This window comes from Natator depressus, chromosome 4 (assembly GCF_965152275.1).
Source record: "Natator depressus isolate rNatDep1 chromosome 4, rNatDep2.hap1, whole genome shotgun sequence".
NCBI classification, from domain to species: domain Eukaryota; kingdom Metazoa; phylum Chordata; order Testudines; family Cheloniidae; genus Natator; species Natator depressus.
In genome coordinates, this window is record NC_134237.1 from 94,921,982 (window position 1) to 94,940,348 (window position 18,367).

Consider the following 18,367-nt stretch of genomic DNA (forward strand, 5'->3'; position numbering starts at 1 on the left):
TAATTTTCTGTTTATTATGCATCAAGAATGCTGCATAATAAAATATTGTGCCATAGTGCTGCTGAATGGCTAGAGCTAATTCATGTCTGTTTTTATATGGAATATTTAATATTTGGTAAAGCACTAATTAGTGCCTGTGTATGGTATGCTTCAAACATTATTGTTAAAAAAACTCAAATGACTAAGTAAATATTGAACTGTCAACAGTAAGAATTTGATTTACCAACTTTATCATTTTAATCTCTTAAACTTGAGTAAGTGATTGGGCCAAATTTACCCCTGTTATAATCAGATGCAGATCCACTGACCTGTGCCAGATATGTACTTTGAAATCCATGTGTAATAATAGTGTCAGTTACCATTTTCTAGAGCTCAGATTTATTGCATGCAACCTTTCTAACAATGTGGTAAAATGTAGGAGAGATAAAAATGTTGTGTTAGCTCATAAGAAACCACCCAAAAAGGTTTTGATCCCTATGAGCTATTTTTTGCCCTTTAGATTTCTAAACAACGTACCATATTTCATAAATGCCAGAAGAGAATCTTTAGATCAGGAAAGATTATGACATTAAGTGGGAACATCTCCTGGGGCTGAGCGGGGTAAGGAATAGAACTATTGTCTCCCTTTAAGGGATCCCTGAGTAAAATTAAAACTAAAGAATGGAAAGAAATCTCTTTTGTATGAAAGTTACCTTTGCCCCTGAAAGACTTAAAGGGAAAACCCCAAAGGTATTAAGATTAATTCACCATATAGTTATGTTCAGATCACTTGAAGTTGAATCTGAGGAGAGGAAGGGATTATAGGAGTATGAGAGATGAATTGGGTAAAGGCAGAGCGAAACGGAGGGAGAGGGAATTAGTGAACAGAAAGGAGAGGAGAGTGAGATTATAACAGGGAGCACGATTAGTAACTGAGGGTTTTAGAGGTAGTGTATAGGGGCTGGATGAAATGCACAAGACACCCAATACCCAGTGAAAAAGCCAAGAAATTAGAAGATAAAAAGTTCAGAGTCCATGTTTGAGACTTGAGTAAATGCTATGTCAAGAGACTGTGAAGGCTCCTCCGACCGGTTATTCTTGTTATTTTCCCATGTGTTGCTGGCCCTGGTGCTGCAGAATTGAGGACTCCTCTGAGTCCCGTAAGTGTGAAGGAGCACCGAAACTGCCGCCTGGCACAGCAGGGGTTAAAGAAAACCTGTGGACTCAGCTAGCCTCGCCCCAATATACCTGCAGCCAATGCCAGGCCTGGTAGGGGGAGAAAAGAAGGGAGCCTGGCTCAGTGGGGGGCTGACTGGCGAGGAGGCAGGTGCTCTCTGTTTGCCTACCTGAAGGGACAGATCAGTGACCTACCAGTCAACGCAGCCACTGGAGGCAAGTAAGCCTTTCCCTGCCAAGAGGAGCTTGCTTACTGTGGGGTAAATGAACTAGCGGGGCCTTGCCCCAGATTAAAGAGACTTTAATAGGAAGTCACCCACAGAAATGGGTCTTGAACCCTCTCCCTCCTGGCAGAGAGGCAGACCCATCAACCCCTGTTTAGGGGTTGAACCACACAGGACCCTGGAGAGGGTGCGGGTCCCCCTCCACCTGCTCTAACCAGCAATCTAGCCACTAGGCCACGTGGCCACCATAGGCGCAATCACAAGTGGTGGAGAATGCGGGCAGCAGCTTGGTCCCTGCTGAAGGGAATTTAAATAAAAACAAACAAAAGGAAAGCTTTTGAATGGAGATGGAACAGCTGCTGAAATGGATGGCTGAGCAAAACACTCAACAGCAACAGCAGCAACTCCTGCAGCAGATGGCCACGCAGCAGCAGCAGTTAATTTGTGAATTGGCAAGTCCAGCAGCAGCAGCAGCTGGTCCAGCAGGTGGCCTCCATACTGTGACCCAGTGCTCCAGCAGAGCCAACTAACCCCGCCCCATCAGGTTTACCAAGTTGGGGTCTGATGATGATCCTGAGGCTTTCTTAGAAACTTTTGAGTGGGTAGCTGTGGTAGCCCAGTGACCCCGAGACCAATGGGCGGCAGTGCTGGCCCCGTGCTTAACCAGGATAACACAGAACACGTATTATGCTTTTGACCCTGCTGCTGCCAAGGAATATGCCCAGGTTAAGGCCGCGATCCTCAATGCCTTAGACATTTTGGAGAAGACATTCCATGAGTGCTTCTGGGGGGAACGGTACCTGCCGTGAGCTCGACTCCACCTGGCTGCCCAGAAGCTGCGGAACACATTCTGGAGATGGCTCAAGCCAGAAGTGAAGATGGGAGCGCAGGTTGCTGAACTGGTCCTGCTAAAACAGTTTGTCCAGATCTTTCTTCCTGGGGAAGAGAGTGGGTGTTGCGGCACTGTCCAGAGACCATGATGGACGCCATCCAGCTCACTGAGAATTACCTAGCTTCCAAGTCCTCCGTGATGACAACCCCCCCAACCCCACTCCAGGGGTCGGTTGGGACCAAGAGCTCCGTACCACCAAGGGATGGAACCACCTGTAGACCCCAGTCCCTTGAGTGGCATAGACATGCTCCCCCCCTTACCAGAGCCCCAAGGATCAAAATGTCTGGAAGTTCCCAGAACCAGAGGCCCAGAACCATTTGCTCAAATCCCAGGTTGAGGAACCACTGGCCCACTGGAGGTTCAGAAGTGGGCCGAGCTCATCCCAGAACTCAGGGAGGCCCATCAGGAAGAGACCACCCAGATGCTCCAACAGGGAACCACCCGCACCACCCAAGATCCAGACCAGTGTTTCACATGTGGCTATTCTGGGCACTGGTCCAGAGACTGTCCTTATATGGAATGCAGTTTTTGGGAAGATCTGGACCCTGCAGACCCAAGTGCATCAAGGCAACCCAACTAAATTGACCCATCCTAGTACAGGTAAATGGGAGAGAGGTAGTGGGGCTGGTAGATTTGGGGTGTGCCCAGACCCTTGTACGAAGTACAGTGGTTTACTAACACAGGGCACCATTATGCTACAGTGTGTGCATGAGGACATTAGGGCCTACACCCGCATGGAAGTGACGTTGACACTGGGGAGACGGGAGGAGTCCCTGATGGTTGGTCTGGCCACAACGCTCGCCTACCCAGTTATTCTAGGCAGAGATGGGAGCTATTTTGGGGAGTTGTTAACTGAGCTGGTGGGACCCCCTTCTGATGGCCGGGGCACCCTTCCTCCAGCCACAGGCCGGTCAGAAGGCATGACCCTTGCAGGTGTGGGAAAGGTTGCAGATCCTGGTGAGGAGACATCTCAGTCTTCAGCACCAACCCAGCCAGGCGAGAAATTCTCCCTGCTACTTGAGTTGGAGATTCTGACTTGCGCCTCTGACTTTGTGGGAGAGTAACGGGCTGACAACACACTGAGCTGAGCATACGCCCAGGTGGCAGCGGTAAATGGGGAAACCATTGAACCCCATCAAATGGGATGGTTCCCAGACTTTCAGATTCAGGGTGACCATCTATACCACTTACAGAAAGACCAGAAGACCGAGGAGGTGTGACATCAGCTCTTGGTGCTGCGCCTCTAGCGGAAGAAGGTCATGCGACTCGCCCATGCCATACCCACTGCTGGGCACCTGGGAAGAGAAAAGATGCTAGCCCGGGTTCTGGCTCAGTTCTTTTGGCTCGGGGTCTACAGAAACATGGAGGATTTCTGTGCCTGCTGTACAGAATGCCAGCTCACCACACCTCAGCCAGCTGAGAAAGCCACATTGATTCCTCTCCCGCTTATAAGGGTACCTTTTTGAATGAATTGGAGTCGACATAGTCAGCCCTCTGGAGAAGAGTGCGGCTGGACATGGGTTCATTCTCGTTGTAGTAGACTATGCAACCCGGTACCTGATAGCTGTGCCGTTACACTCCACGAAAGCCAAAATAGTGGCTACGGAGCTTGAGTATCTTCGCTCATGAGTATCTTCGCTTGAGACAGGGTGCGACGGGAGATCTTCATAGATCAAGGAACAAATTTTATGTCTCAGATGATGAAACAACTCTGCCATTTGCTAAAAATCCAGACTCTATAAACATCCATATACCACCTCCAAATGGACAGTCTGGTAGAGCGCTTTAACAGAACCCTAAAAACGATGGCCCAAAGGTTCATCCTGATGGGTGTCCAACATTGGGACAGCTACTCCCTCCTCTTCTATTCACAGTTCGAAAAGTTCCCCAGTCTTCCACTGGTTTCTCATCATTGGAGCTTTTATATGGGAGACAACCCCAAGGGATTTTATACCTACTTTGGGAGATGAGGGAAGAACAGCCATCTTGTGCCAACAACATAGTGCAGTATGTCTGAAACCTGTGGAAGAAACTTGAGACTTTAGGTTTGTTTGCCAGGGAGAACCTCTTACATGCCCAAGACACACAAGAAGCTGCCTACAGTAAACGAGCACACCTCCGAGAGTTTCAGCCTGGTGATCAGGTACTGTTGTTATTGCCCAGTTTGGAGTCGAAGCTCCTAGCCCACTGGCAGGGGGCCTATGAGGTGATCCGATGCATGGGATAGGTGAACTACAAAATCAGGCAACCCAACAAGCATAAGATACGACAAATCTACCATGTGAACCTTTTTAAACCACGGAAAGCCCAGGAAATCTTATTAGTAGCTCCCTACCCACCAGAGCTAGAACTAGGCCCTCAGGCTTCAGAGGTCCCGGTTCCAGGTGTGGGCAACATTGGGGACAACCTTTACCCCTGAGCAGAGAGATCAGGCACAACAGCTGATCACTGCCTTCTCTACCATGTTCTCTACCCAGCCAGGGCATTCTCACCTGATGGCCCATCAGATTCAGACAGAACCGGGAATTAAGGTCAGGGAAAGCCCTCCGCATGAAACAGGATCTCCACTCAATGCTAGCTTTGGGGGTGATTGAAAAGTCTTTCGGTGACTGGAAAAGTCCCATGGTACTGGTCCCTAAATCCAGTGGAACAACTCGATTTTGCATCGACTTTCACAAGGTCAATGCAGTATCAAAATTCAACACGTATCCAATGCCTGGCGTAGATGAGCTGTTCAACTGGCTGGGAAAGATGAAATATATGACAACTCTGGACTTAAAAAAGGGATATTAGCAGATCCCCCTCACACATAAGTCCAGGGAAAAGACTGCTTTCTCCACCCCGCTTCAGGCTTTTTTAATTCCAGACCATGCCCTTCAGCTTGCATGGGGCCCCAGACACATTTCAGTGACTAATGAACCAAGTCCTTCACCCCCAGAGCCAGTATACAGCTGTGTACCTAGATGATGTGGAGATCTATAATCGCGACAGGCAGACCCCCTTGGAACATGTGACTGCGGTGCTACAGTCCCTCAAAGAGGTTGGCCTGACAGCGAATACCACTAAATGTCACCTTGGTAAGGATGAGACCACCTATCTCTGGTACACCTTGGGAAAGGGCACAGTCCAACCCTGGATTAGCAAGTTCCAGACCCTCCAGACGTGCTCCTCACCTTCCTCGAAGAAGCAAGTACACCGGTTTCTAGGTCTGGCCAGGTACTACTGCCACTTTATTCCAGGGTTCTCATCCATTGTGGCCCCTCTTACCGATCTACTCAAGAGTGAGAGCCCCAGAAGGATCCAGTGGACCAGAGCCTGTGAGGATTTCTAAACCCTGAAAGCCCAGCTTTGTTGAGAACCCATCTTTTTTAGCCCCAACTTCACCAAGGGGTTTTTTTACAGACGGACACCTCGAATGTGGGGCTAGGGACTGTTTGTTACCTCCTGGGATAAAACACCCCATCTTATACATTAGCTGGAAGCTGTTCCTGAGGCAGAAGGCCTACTTTGTGATTGAGGAAGAAGCCTTAGCAGTAAAATGGCTCTGGACTCACTCTGTTATTACCTTCTGGGTGCACCCTTCACACTAGTCACTGACCATGTCCTTCTCCACTGGCTACATGCCACGAAGGATACAAATCCCCGAATTATGAGGTGGTATCTCTCCCTCCACCCCTTCTTCTTTCACATTCATCACCAAGCTGGGAGAGCCACTCTGAATGCTGACTTCATTTCATGGGATGGTGAAGAGCAGTTGGGGGAGGACAGGCAGACCCCCACATCGGGTCATAATGTGGGGGGAGTGTGAAGGAGCAGAAAAACTGTCACCTGGTACAGCAGGGATTAAAGAAAACCTGTGGGCTCAGCTAGCCCCACCCCATTATACCTGCAGCCAATGCCAGGCAGGGAGGGGGGAGAAAAGAAGGGAGCCTGGCTCAGTTGGGGGCTGACTGGCAAGGAGGCAGGAGCTCTCTGTTTGCCTACCTGAAGGGTCGATTCAGTGACCTGCCAGCCAACGCAGCTACTGGAGGCAAGTAAGCCTTCCCCTGTCAAGGAGAGCCCGCAGCTAAACCCCAACGGTGGGGTAATTGAAACAGCGGGGCCATGCCTCAGATTAAAGAGACTTTAATAGGAAATCACCGAGGGGAACGGGTCTTGAACCACCCACCCCCCTCCCACACACACACACCCCCGGCAGAGAGGCAGACCTATCAACCCCTGTTTAGGGGTTAAACCACACAGGGCCCTTGGGAGGGTCCAGGTCCCCCTCCAACACTTCTGACCAACGATCTAGCCACTAGGCCACCTGACCACCGAAGGTGCAATCACAACCTGCAAGGCTCTGATTTACTCCTGCATCTCCTTGGTTGCAGCTGGTGCTGGCTTCTTTGGAGAATAAGCTCAACGCTCTGCATATTTTCACAATTGTCCCACTGAGAACATTCAATCTGTTGCTTGTATTCCCCATTTGGAGTGAGGGAGAAGAGGTTGTTGGGCATGGTACCCCCCTGGATGTGTCAGGTGTTACAATGAAGCTAAAAGATCCTGACTTATGCAGTCAAGTCTGGCAGATATACAACTGCACAGTTTTCACATACAAATTCAGCTTCTGTGTGAAAGTCTGTTTGAAAATTTGGCTCCCTATGAGAAAACATGATGACTACAGAGGTGCTATGGAGTCACTTTTCCGATTATAACTCCACCAAAAGCACTTATGAGCATGCAAGCATGGTCCACACTGATGTCAGGATGAAAGATAGCCATGATCACCCAGAGCATAAAAGGGTTTTTAAGTGTTGGGTTTTGTTTTTTTAATTATCAGCAGTGGCATACTTCTCACCATTTGTCAATTGCCGAACTAAAACATTTTCTGAAAAACTGTTCAGGATCCAAATTAGTGACCAAATATGTATAAATGTAAAAAGCACATATATTTTACTTTTTTAAAATCAACTAAAGATATAGTCCCTATTTACATTCCAAGGCCTGTGTCCCGAGTTATATGTGCCTCATAAGAATTCATGACATCAAACAGAAAACTAAAAATATTTCTTAACTACCTACACTTGTTTAGAATCATAGAATATCAGGGTTGGAAGGGACCTCAGGAGGTCATCTAGTCCAAACCCCTGCTCAAAGCAGGACCAATTCCCAACTAAATCATCCCAGCCAGGGTTTTGTCGAGCCTGACCTTAAAAACTTCTAAGGAAGGAGATTCCACCGCCTCCCTAGGTAATGCATTCCAGTGTTTCACCACCCTCCTAGTGAAAAAGTTTTTCCTAATATCCAACCTAAACCTCCCCCACTGCTACTTGAGACCATTACTCCTTGTTCTGTCATCTGTACCACTGAAAACAGTCTAGATCCATCCTCTTTGGAACCCCCTTTCAGGTAGTTGAAAGCAGCTATCAAATTCCCCCTCATTCTTCTCTTCCGCAGACTAAACAATCCCAGTTCCCTCAGCCTCTCCTCATAAGTCATGTGTTCCAGTCCCCTAATCATTTTTGTTGCCCTCTGCTGGACGCTTTCCAATTTTTCCACATCCTCCTTGTAGTGTGGGGCCCAAAACTGGACACAGTACTCCAGATTAGGTGCTTCAGAAGATTTCAGTTTGTATAGGTGATTGTGAAGTTTACAAACTAGTATATGCTTGTAAGAGATTTCAAACAAGATGTGTATATTTGAAATGAGTAACTTCTAGTAGCAGCCTAATTCTCTTGTAATAGGATTTACAATATGAATCCATTAACTTATAGAGTTGCTTCTGATTTACACCAGTGCAAGTGAGAACAGAATTAGAACAATTATATTTTAAATGTGAATGGTCATTTTTATTTTATTAACAAACTAATTTCTTTGCTAGCATAATACATGACCTTTTAAAATATTGCCCAAAAAAATTCTTCTTGAATTCCAGCTAATTCATTTTAAATGTCTGAATTGTCAAATTACACGTACATCAGATAAAAGAACAAAAATGAACAAGACAAACTGTACAGTGGTATATCGCTACATAACTGAATATAAATGTCACAATCTAGTGATCTGTTTAAAATTAGTCTCCATACTACTGACAGTCAAGATGTAAAAAAATCTTAAAATAAGAACCTACAATATGTAATTCCTCCAAAGAAAATAGGTCAAAATCTGAAATAAATGCTTAGATATTTTTAAACTTGCAAGAATACATACACTGTGGTTTGTCATTGGTGTTGATTCTTTTATTTCTAAGATAACTAAAATTGAAAATGCTTTCATTTAGAAAATAAAACCCTATCGAATTTCAGATTTGGTGGCAATGAATCTTATGAAAAACATTAAGAGTTATCATTTTGGAAAAAAGCTACAGTCCAGGTAGAAGAATGCACAGTAGATATGACGTAAGGGAAAGAGGCAGATTGTATGAGGTCTTTTCTCCCTCCACAAAGACCTTTTGTTGAAGATACATAGTCCTGTAGATTGTACTCAGAATGAGTAGTGAGTTCTGCTGTACTAATTGCACAAACACTTTTCAATATGCAAGCGTGTTCCAAACTGACATTTGCTTTTGGTGGAGTTATATTCAAAAAAGTAACTCCATAGCACCACTATATTCTTTGTTTTTTCTCCCAGGGAGCCAAATTTTCAAACAGATATTCACATAGAATCTGACTACATATGTGAAAACTGGCCAGTTGTACATCTGCCTGATCTGACTACATAAGTCATTTTTTCAAAAGTAGATAGTGTTAATCAAACTGTGTGCTCAAATTTAGAGGTAGTTTATCAAATTTTAGCTCTATGTCAGTGTTATGCTGCCAGTGTTTTAATAAGTTGCTCTCTTAAAAATGTACTACTTCAAAAATATGTAAAATATGTTCCACTACTGGCTGTGGTTTTATCTGGGTGGCTTGAAGAGATCAGGTGTATCAAGCAGTCTCCACTGGCTAGTATGCTTGGTCAAGCCAGTACTGGATTTTCAAATTCTGTGGGATGGGGATGAGTCGGCACACAGTGACTGGGAAGGAAAGAAGCGGTCTACAGTGGTTGCAGAACACTGGCTCTCAGTGCAGCAGGAGTTTGGCCCCAGCTCTTCCCTTCCTTGCACTGCTTACAGGGGGTTGTGAGGACTACATCCTTCATTTCCTATGTGATCTTACTGGTGCTGGTGAAGAACACAAGAGGGGTGTTGCCCTTGCATCAGCTGTCAGAGCAATGGTGGATGCACCTGCTGCATAGTGACTGCCTCTGCTGAGCAGCAACTGGCTCAGTTCCAGCCTTCCGGGAAAGCTACATTATTTTAACAAGCAAAGCTGGCCTTAACATTTTTGTGCAGACATGTGAAACAACTGTTAGCCAACAGGCGCAAAAAAAAAAACCAAAAACCCTCTGATTGCTGTCTTCCATTTTCACACCAATATACACAGGGCTAACCTAAGGAATTTGGGCAGAGTTAGCAAAATGGTTGATTAGGCTACATCCCAAACTTAATTTACTCATTTTACATAAAATTTGGGATGTGAGAGGACCTGAAGATACTACTGGCCTCCTAATTCTGAAGTGGAGACCAGGGTTTTTTTGGTCCTTTCAATCCTACTGGTTGGTTTATTTTAGTTTAGAATTTCAAGGTTATCTCCGCAAAGGTAGAAAATTACTTTTTAAAAAAAATGCAAACAGATTCTCTTTCTTTGGGTTCAAAAGCCATCTCTCTTAAAGAGCTGACATGACAATGCTGCATGTCATTAATGGGCTGTGGTTGATTGTTTCAGTAATTCTACTTAATTTGTTGATTCAAACAGGTTTTACTCCTTGTAATGGGGTGCACTCAGCTCTTGGTAGTGCCTCCTAGCCAAGTGTGTGCATGCCTGCAGTTTTTTCTCAATTTCCCCTGCTCATGGTGCCCCCTGTCGGCCGCTGCGCTCGTCGTTGGTGACCCAACCCTCTGTCCAAGGCATGCTCTGTCTATGTGCGAAACAAACAAACTCCTTCTGGGGCACACAATCCAAAATGTCCCCAATATCCTGCAGCCCTCCCTGGGCTCAGTCTTCTAAAACAGTCCAACAGGGCCTGTCATGGTACCCTCAGTTGGTATGTCCTTCTCTGCTGCAGACTGAGCTCACTCTGACCCTGCAGCTCCTTTTATATGGGCCTGCTGGGTGCTGACTGGCTGTTCCCTGCAGCCTTTCTCCTTGGCTGCTTCCCCTACAGTCACTGTAGCCCGCTTGGAGGACCTCTCTACTGCTCCTTTCCTGGGATGGGTGTGGCAGGATCCTGAGCCCTCTAGCAGCAGGCCTCTGGGTCTAGTCCACCCTGTCACACTCCTGTTATCACTGCAGAGTCTGAATAGCTATGGAAAAGCGTGCTGTATTCAATTCTGCCTCGCACATCAATACCAAAATGATCAGCTAGGCTTCAGTTGTACAATATTTATCACTGGTGTTGGTGCAGCAGCAGGAAAAAACACAGGTTGATTCTTCTAACTGCCATCTTCTGCATAGTTAACCTGAGATTTGAAAATCTTCTTTTGTATTGGATACTTCCCTATTTGATTTGGAAGTACTTGAGAAATAAATATGGAACCCTGTGATGTTATTTGTACAAAATCACTTTTTGGAGTACAACAGTTTAAAAGCCCCTGCAAAAAACTGGAAAATCTCCACATAGGGAAGGTATTTTTAAAAACTCTTTTAGAATGCTTAAAAGTAGTTGACAGTTTCACTAAGTTTGCAAGGAGAGTTTTTAAAGATAATTTAGAGAATCAGTTTTGTGCTTCTTGTATCAAGACCAAAAATGGAAATTGAGGTGAAAAATAAACTTTGTAATCAATATAAGAGTCTGAAGTTAAAGAGATCATGTGTGCAGAAGTTAGAAATAACCATAATACATAGTATCTTGCAGTGTTTGTTAATCAAGAGCACATGGTTTGAAAAACAACTGTTCAGTGAATTAAAATATGCTACTGTAATTGTAAGTCTTTATTTTATAAATTATTTGCTTAGAGTTTCAATTTTATGTAACTGTAATTTAGTGTATTGTTAATAGAGCAGAATCTACCTCATACTAAACATTCTAAGAATATGTATAGCCATGGCACAATGTTACTGTCTGGAGGGTGTAATTGGAGACAAAAAGAGAGGTCTGCCTTCCATTGCAATTTCAACAGAGAAAGAGAGACTAGGAAATTAAAAGGAAAAATTCCAATCATAAAAAAGAACCCCAGTCATCTTCCATCTGAGGAAGAGAATCAGGAAAACTTTGTAAAGCAGCGGAGGCAATGTGGGCAAAAAATATGTATTCTGGAAAAAAGGGTTGGGACAGACCCTAGGATGCTAGTCCCATTAAGCCCATTTAAAAGTGTTTTTAAGAATTACTTCTGCTCAGTATTTGTATGTTAGATTGTCATATTTATACTAATCATTGAAATGATCCCATGACCATTGAACTTAACATGCCCCAGGCTAAATAACGTGGGGTTATTGTGAAGACAATCTTCCCAAGAGAAAAAAATACAGAAACTTTATTCCTGTGGAGCAGCCCTCATGGAGTGTATATTTTCCTCAAGCCAAACTTTCTATACAGCAAGGGTATAAATAAGTTTCTCTGTTCCTGTCGACCTCCAAAAGGCTTCTTTGCAGCTGGGCTTTCAAGCATAAAGCAGGAGAAAGAGAGGGTAATTGTAGCTTTCTGAAGGTCACACAAAGAACAAGAGTTACTATAAATATTTAATCTCCATTTCTCCTTCATATTGCTTTCATAGAGCCCCACTGTAGGAGATGAGGTAACAGTAATCTACCTGAAGAAGTGGACTGGGAAGTCCTGCTGTTTAAAACAGAGATAGAAGTACTGCCCTCCCAAAACAAACATCTCCTGTTGATGCTGTGTTCAGAGAATAGGGATTTGTGAGGCTGTGAACCAAACTCTTCATAGCAGCCCTAAAGATTTCAGATGCTGTCTTGTCTTATAGATACATATAATAAAAACTTCTACCCCCTTAAGTAACTGACAGCTGAGGTGATGAGGGTCAGGCATGGAAACATCAGATACTTCATAACGTGAACAGATGCATAATATTATCCATTTAATCTCCAAAGACCCTAAATAGTCCATTTGATTTTTTTCTAAACAGCTTAGGTATAAGTAGTAGCTAACAGCTCTCTTATCATTCCTGGTATGTAGATTTACCTCTCCTGAAAGATTTCTAAAAAAATTGTATTTGGTAGCATAATTAAGACTTTCTGAACTACAACATGACTGCTTTGATGTCCTGGGACAAGGACAGGGCCTTCTGCCCTAAGCCTAACAACCCTGCTGATGTATGAAGAGAATTAAGAGCCTGATGCATTGAGAAGAAATTAAAGAGAGACTTAAATAAGCCCTTTCTCCCAATGTAGTAGAAAGACATTAGATACACACAATGAGTGAGTTAAGTCTTGCCTGCTGTTCCTCACAACATCAGACACTCTTCTGATTTATAGCAAACAAGCCCATGTTGATGCCCCGTCTTGCTGTCTGGCGTGGCTCATGACCATGTGTGCCCACCTCAGGGCAAACTATTAGAAAACAGGGCAGACACCCAAATTGATGGTTTGTTCTATAATTAGATTTCACCAAGCCAATAACAAATGTGAACTCCTGGATCACTATACCAGTCTTACTATGAAGTCACAGGTAGTCTCCAGTCTATCTTAATACTCAAACTGGACTTTGTGATAATAGGTCACTTAAGCCAAAAATCACATCACATCAGGTTGCTCCCAGTCCCAAGAGACCAATCACTTACCCCAGATCAATTGCTACTCTAGATCTTACACAAAAGACCTCTCTGGTAGCCAATTCTATAGTAAACTAACTAAAGGTTTATTACCTAAGAAAAGGAGTGAGAGTTATTGAGAGGTTGAACCAGGTAAAATATATGTCCGGGTGACCCATAGTCTATAATTCCAAATGGTGGCCGTGATGTAATAAACTGCCAGTTTCCCAAAAGTCTCTCAGGGTTACCCAGAATAACTCTGGAGATCTGTCTCTTCTCATTCAGTAGTTCCACCCTGTTAGAATCCAAACAATCCAGAGATGAAGGATCTTTCCCTGAATCCATACTTACAGCTTCTTCTCACAGAAAACAAGCTGACAGGGTCACTACCCATGTGGACCTTTTCTTTGATGACAGAGACTGAGGAATCTATTTAGAGTTTTTGACCACACAATGACCACTTGCTTTGAAATTAGCACTTTTCTAAGTTCTTCATTTGCATTCCATGTTTCTTCACTGTTTGATGGGTTATTTAGTTACAGGGGTATGCATAACATAAATGTTTGCTACTCCATTATAACAGGATACACATAACTAAAAACAATGCATGTAATATTCCATTCATTTTCATGAAGTTTAAACACCAAACACTCTTATACACTTAACAGTTACTTTATCTATGCTAATATACAAGTGAATTGACCTGGGTCTTCAGCATAAGCACACCCCTTACACCTATCAGACAAACCACAGAGGGTTTGAGTGACCACTTATGTGAACCACTCCAATTCCAACTGAGATTGTTGGCAGTGGTATCTTTTTTTAAACATGCACCATCAGGTATAAATAAAGATCACTTCATTCCAGATGCATCATTCACACAGCTCGATAACCTCCTGATATAACACAAGTTGGCTGTGATCCTCCCTATCCAGAAAATACAATGAGACTATAATATCAGTGAAAATCTTGAGAAGATCCCCTCTGATCTATGGGAGAAAGGATTTGAAAGGCAGCCTGATAGCCCTTGGCTCTAGCAAGTTGATTTAGTCTTGACTCCTGCAGTCTTCAAATACCTCAACAGTCAAAGATAGTCAATATGCTCCTAAACCCAAAGTAGAAACATCCTTATTTATCATTATTTGAAGAGCAGGCTGAGGGAAGGGCAACTTCTTGAAGACCTACTCTAGCTGTGTTGCCTCACTAGAGCCTTAGACCTTCTTAAGAAGAAACTCTGTCATATCCAAACTATAAAATACTTGGTTTGTACAACAGATTCAACCAGTCCTGCAATGGCTACATCTGTAATCTTGCAAAGAGGGCGGGTGACAAAAGTGCAGGCAACCGTCAAGACTAATACACACAAAATGTCATGGGACCTTCAAGCCTGGATATAGCTAGGTTCACTGGATGGAATTTTGGAACCATCTTGAGATAGGCATGCCAGGAGCCCTGGTGAAATCTAGGCAGGGCCCTTCAAAGGGCTAAGTTGAGACCAGCATGTATTTTTTCTTTGTTTACTCACAGACTGAGAGATGTGAAGAAGAAGCAAGCCCTCCCACAGGGTCTCAGCTACTTCAGATTCTCATGAGCCAGGAATCCAGATCTAGATTCACCTTCAGGCTTTGATGACACAGTTGAGTCACAACCACAGCCTGATAATTGGTGAACACCTTGGTGACTGTTGACAGCCCAGATGATAGTATCTTGTATTGATAGTGGTCTTTGGCCACAATAAACTTTAATGGTGCTTGTGCTTTTGCCTTATCAAGATGTGGAAGTAGGCATCTTGAGGCCCAAGAGTCCTGAAAAGGTCCGTAGTTGAAGCAAAGGACAGGAATACTGCTAATGGTTTTATTCTATTGCAAATACTGTGTCTCTACATCCAGTCTTGTTTCATGCATAAAATGAATGCAGTGTTCATGCAACATTAATGTTGCACAGTTAAAATAATAATAAGTCAGGAAATGCAAAATAAGCATTATTGTTAGAACCTTAATTTGTTGTATTGCACATCCATTTATATTATAAATAGCATTATATTAAGCTTCACTTTTAACTGAAAAGCAGGAATAGAATATATTATGTGTATGCATTGCAGCAGAGTTAACGTTGCTTTTGAAACCTTAATTTTTTATTTCCTAACCTTTTAAGATTTTTTTTAACTACACATCCTTAATATTGTATGTGTGTAGTTTTTGCGTATCATGGGTTTTCAGTGAAAGAAAATAATTGCATGTGCTTAATAGTTTCATTATTTAAATAGTCCCTTTCATAGGTGAACAACATTGGGGGTGGGGTTAGTCTTTGCGTCTGCGTTTTGGTTGGCGTCAGTTATATGTAAATCTAGATTAATGGGGCAGTAGTTCAATGTTTTATGTTTGGATGGCTGCATCTTTGCAACACAGAGATAGAGAGGGTTTGTTTGTTTATTTTTGTTTTAATTAAAGCTTTGAATTTGAAGAATATTTCAATATACAGCTTGAAAGCAGCCATTGGTCCTGCCAAGCTGGGCAAAGAAAAATGCATTAATGTCACAAAGGGGCTGGAGCTTCATGAAGACCTGCTCATATCTAAGCACACCCAGAAGTGATTATTTGTAACTTTTATTTTTTTCCACACCCTAAATGTATCAACACACGTTTTCCTTACTAAGAATTATATGTCTATTTAAAATTTAAATTATTTTTGCTGTGGGCTGTTTAAATAATGTATGGTTCAAATTTTTCTACAGTGGGGGAAAAGTATAGGTTTTTTTCACTATCCAGTAATTTAAACTACTACCATATTTTGCTTAGATTTTCCTTTTAATATTATATATACAGGCAGGAACCGAGAATGAGATAAAGAAATATTTATCCCAGAAGTTGAATGTTTTGGCAAGTTATGACCATGTAAAAAGGAGGTTATATTAAAAACTGTTTTGCAGCTTTAGAGTCATCACTGTTGGCTAGCCCAGTAATTTATATATTTGTTCCTAAACAAATGATATCTAAAATAGTTGAAGGCACTGGCATATTTTCCCCAGATATTTTTGATGTAATAATCACAAGTTTTTCCAAAAACTGCAAAAATAAATGTAGATCCCTAATCTAATGACTGCACCGCACCTGAAGCGGGGGAAACATTGTTCGAGTTTGCCGAAGGAAAGCAGCAGTGGGAAGGAAGGAGGTCAGAAATTGATACAAAAAGGTGGGTGGTGGTCAGCTTTGCGCCACTGACTCACCCCTGGGAAATGTAAGGCTTTAAAGGTGCAAGCCCTGGGTGTTGGAAGCCCTTTCTCCAGGCAGCATGCAAGGCAGCACCCACCCTCCCTCCCGTAGAAGTGCGAATATCAGGTTGGGTTAGGACCTGCTGTGGGCATTGCACTAGTCACTCCTTTTTAGGGAGGGTGGGAAGTAATTTCTCCTTCACCACCATATTGGCTTCGGTGGAGTGAGGTTTTTTCACCTTCCCCACAGCAGGTGTCAGGGAGGACCCATTATGGTGAGGAGAAAAGGTGGTAGGGGCTATATGTCTCAACTTATTTTGTAAGTGTGGGGTGGATATCTAGTGCAGGTGCTCCATAGGGAAGGCATCCAGTGACCAGATAAATGGCCTGGTAAAGGACTTAAAAAGGGGGTGCTGGTTAAAGGAACAGAATGGAGGGGGTTCGGGGCTCCTGTGATTGGTACAGCAGGGAGCCAACCCTCATTTCTATAGCCCACCTTAACCCTCCTATGAGTGGGGATGGATGGTAAGGTCCAAACCATGGGTTGGCTTGGGGACTGGATGGAAAATGAACGGGCACTGGTGGAGTTATTTGAATAAACATGGAGTTGCCTGCACTATACTATTTTATCTGCTGGGCTGTCCCAGACATCTAATAATAAAGTTGTGGCCTGATTAAATCCATATCAGGTGTCTTCTGTCCTTCTTTCAGTATAGCCGGATAACAGATTAAGTGGAGTATATGTTTGGTGATAGAAGTACAGTATCAATTGCTGTTTACTACTGCATTAAAAAGTACAAACTATTTTGAATGGAGCAACAAATAGAAATAAAAATAATTAACATGTATATTTGTTGTGTAACAGGGAACAAGAGAGACCCTAAGTCATCATTGCAGTATTCTTGGTGATGCTTTGAGGAAGGAAAATGACTTTGCTCTTATAATTGATGGTAAAACACTGAAGTATGCCTTGACATTTGGAGTAAGACAGTATTTCCTGGATTTGGCTTTGTCATGTAAAGCTGTTATTTGTTGCAGGTAAGGCTTGAGATGTGTTCTTTTTTTCTTTCTGAATATAAAATACTATCCAGGAGTAGACTTGTTTCTGGCACCAGTCTTATTGAATACATAGCTAGCTAGATAGTTTAACAACATATGAAAAAAGAGAATATAAAAGGTCAAAGTCAATAAAGATTTTATAGAAATAAATTATATATTATAATTTATTGTTTGCATAATATGTGATCGTGCTGTGGAAGAGGGTATTGTAATCCATACTACAACACGGAGGAATTAACAAGCAAAACAGGAGTCCAGGATCTGGCTCAAAGACAGCTAGTGTTTACCCAAAATAGGATAGGGTCAACAAGATTCAGGCACTGATCTCTACAGGGTTATCTATCCACCTTTAACTCCAGCTGCTGGGTCTTGCGTAGAGATCACTTCATAGACAAAAATGCACATGAGATAGCTTCTAAGACTTTTTTTATAAGCCTGGACTCATACCCAACAAAAAGTGCAAAGGAAATACATGTTTTGTTAAGACCTTTTCTTCACAATCAGAGCCCATTCTCCTGATCATGGCCATAAGTCTATTCAGATTGGTAGCCCACCATAACAAGGGGACTTGTTCAAGATCAGAGAAGCATCAAAGCATCAACCTAGCGATAAGAACAGCTTTCTCTCTTGGCTTCCTCCAAGGCCCATACGACCAGTGCTTCTTGAGCTTTCTCCTGCCTTTCCAGGTTACTTCCTGATTCTTATGCACAGATGCAATCCAGCCAGTCTCTGTGTTTGCTATCGGTGCCATGGAAACCCCATGGCCCCTATGGTTCAGTTTCTCCTCCAGCCTGGACTTGCTGGTCCATGACTTGGGTGGTAGATTCCATTATTTCAGCTATCAATAAAGAAGTATTTAATTGATCTCTTCTTTAGTCTTAATGAAAGGTGCCTAGTGCTCCTGTCACTTCCACTGACGTCTGTAGTTGCCCATAGATCAAAGGCATGTTTGCTGGCAGCAACCAACACCCTATAACAATAAAAAAGTGTCAAAGTGTTACCAGTTTCAGTGTTTGAGTTTAATGAATACATTTAAGTCATCTAAGATCAATTGATCTTCTTGCTTTCTGATTAAGTATTTAACGTCATGTAGATGA

The 18,367-nt window shown here is 43.0% G+C and overlaps 1 protein-coding gene across 3 annotated transcripts in view; it reads left to right on the forward strand.

Annotated features, from left to right (window-relative positions):
• The window catches only part of ATP8A1 (ATPase phospholipid transporting 8A1), a 250,687-nt gene that overhangs the window by 149,661 nt on the left and 82,659 nt on the right, over positions 1–18,367 (forward strand). For all 3 annotated transcript variants that reach the window (XM_074951493.1, XM_074951492.1, XM_074951494.1), the window contains one exon: positions 17,077–17,249. In XM_074951493.1, coding sequence (XP_074807594.1) covers positions 17,077–17,249 — 173 coding nt within the window. The remainder of the gene's footprint in view (positions 1–17,076; positions 17,250–18,367) is intronic.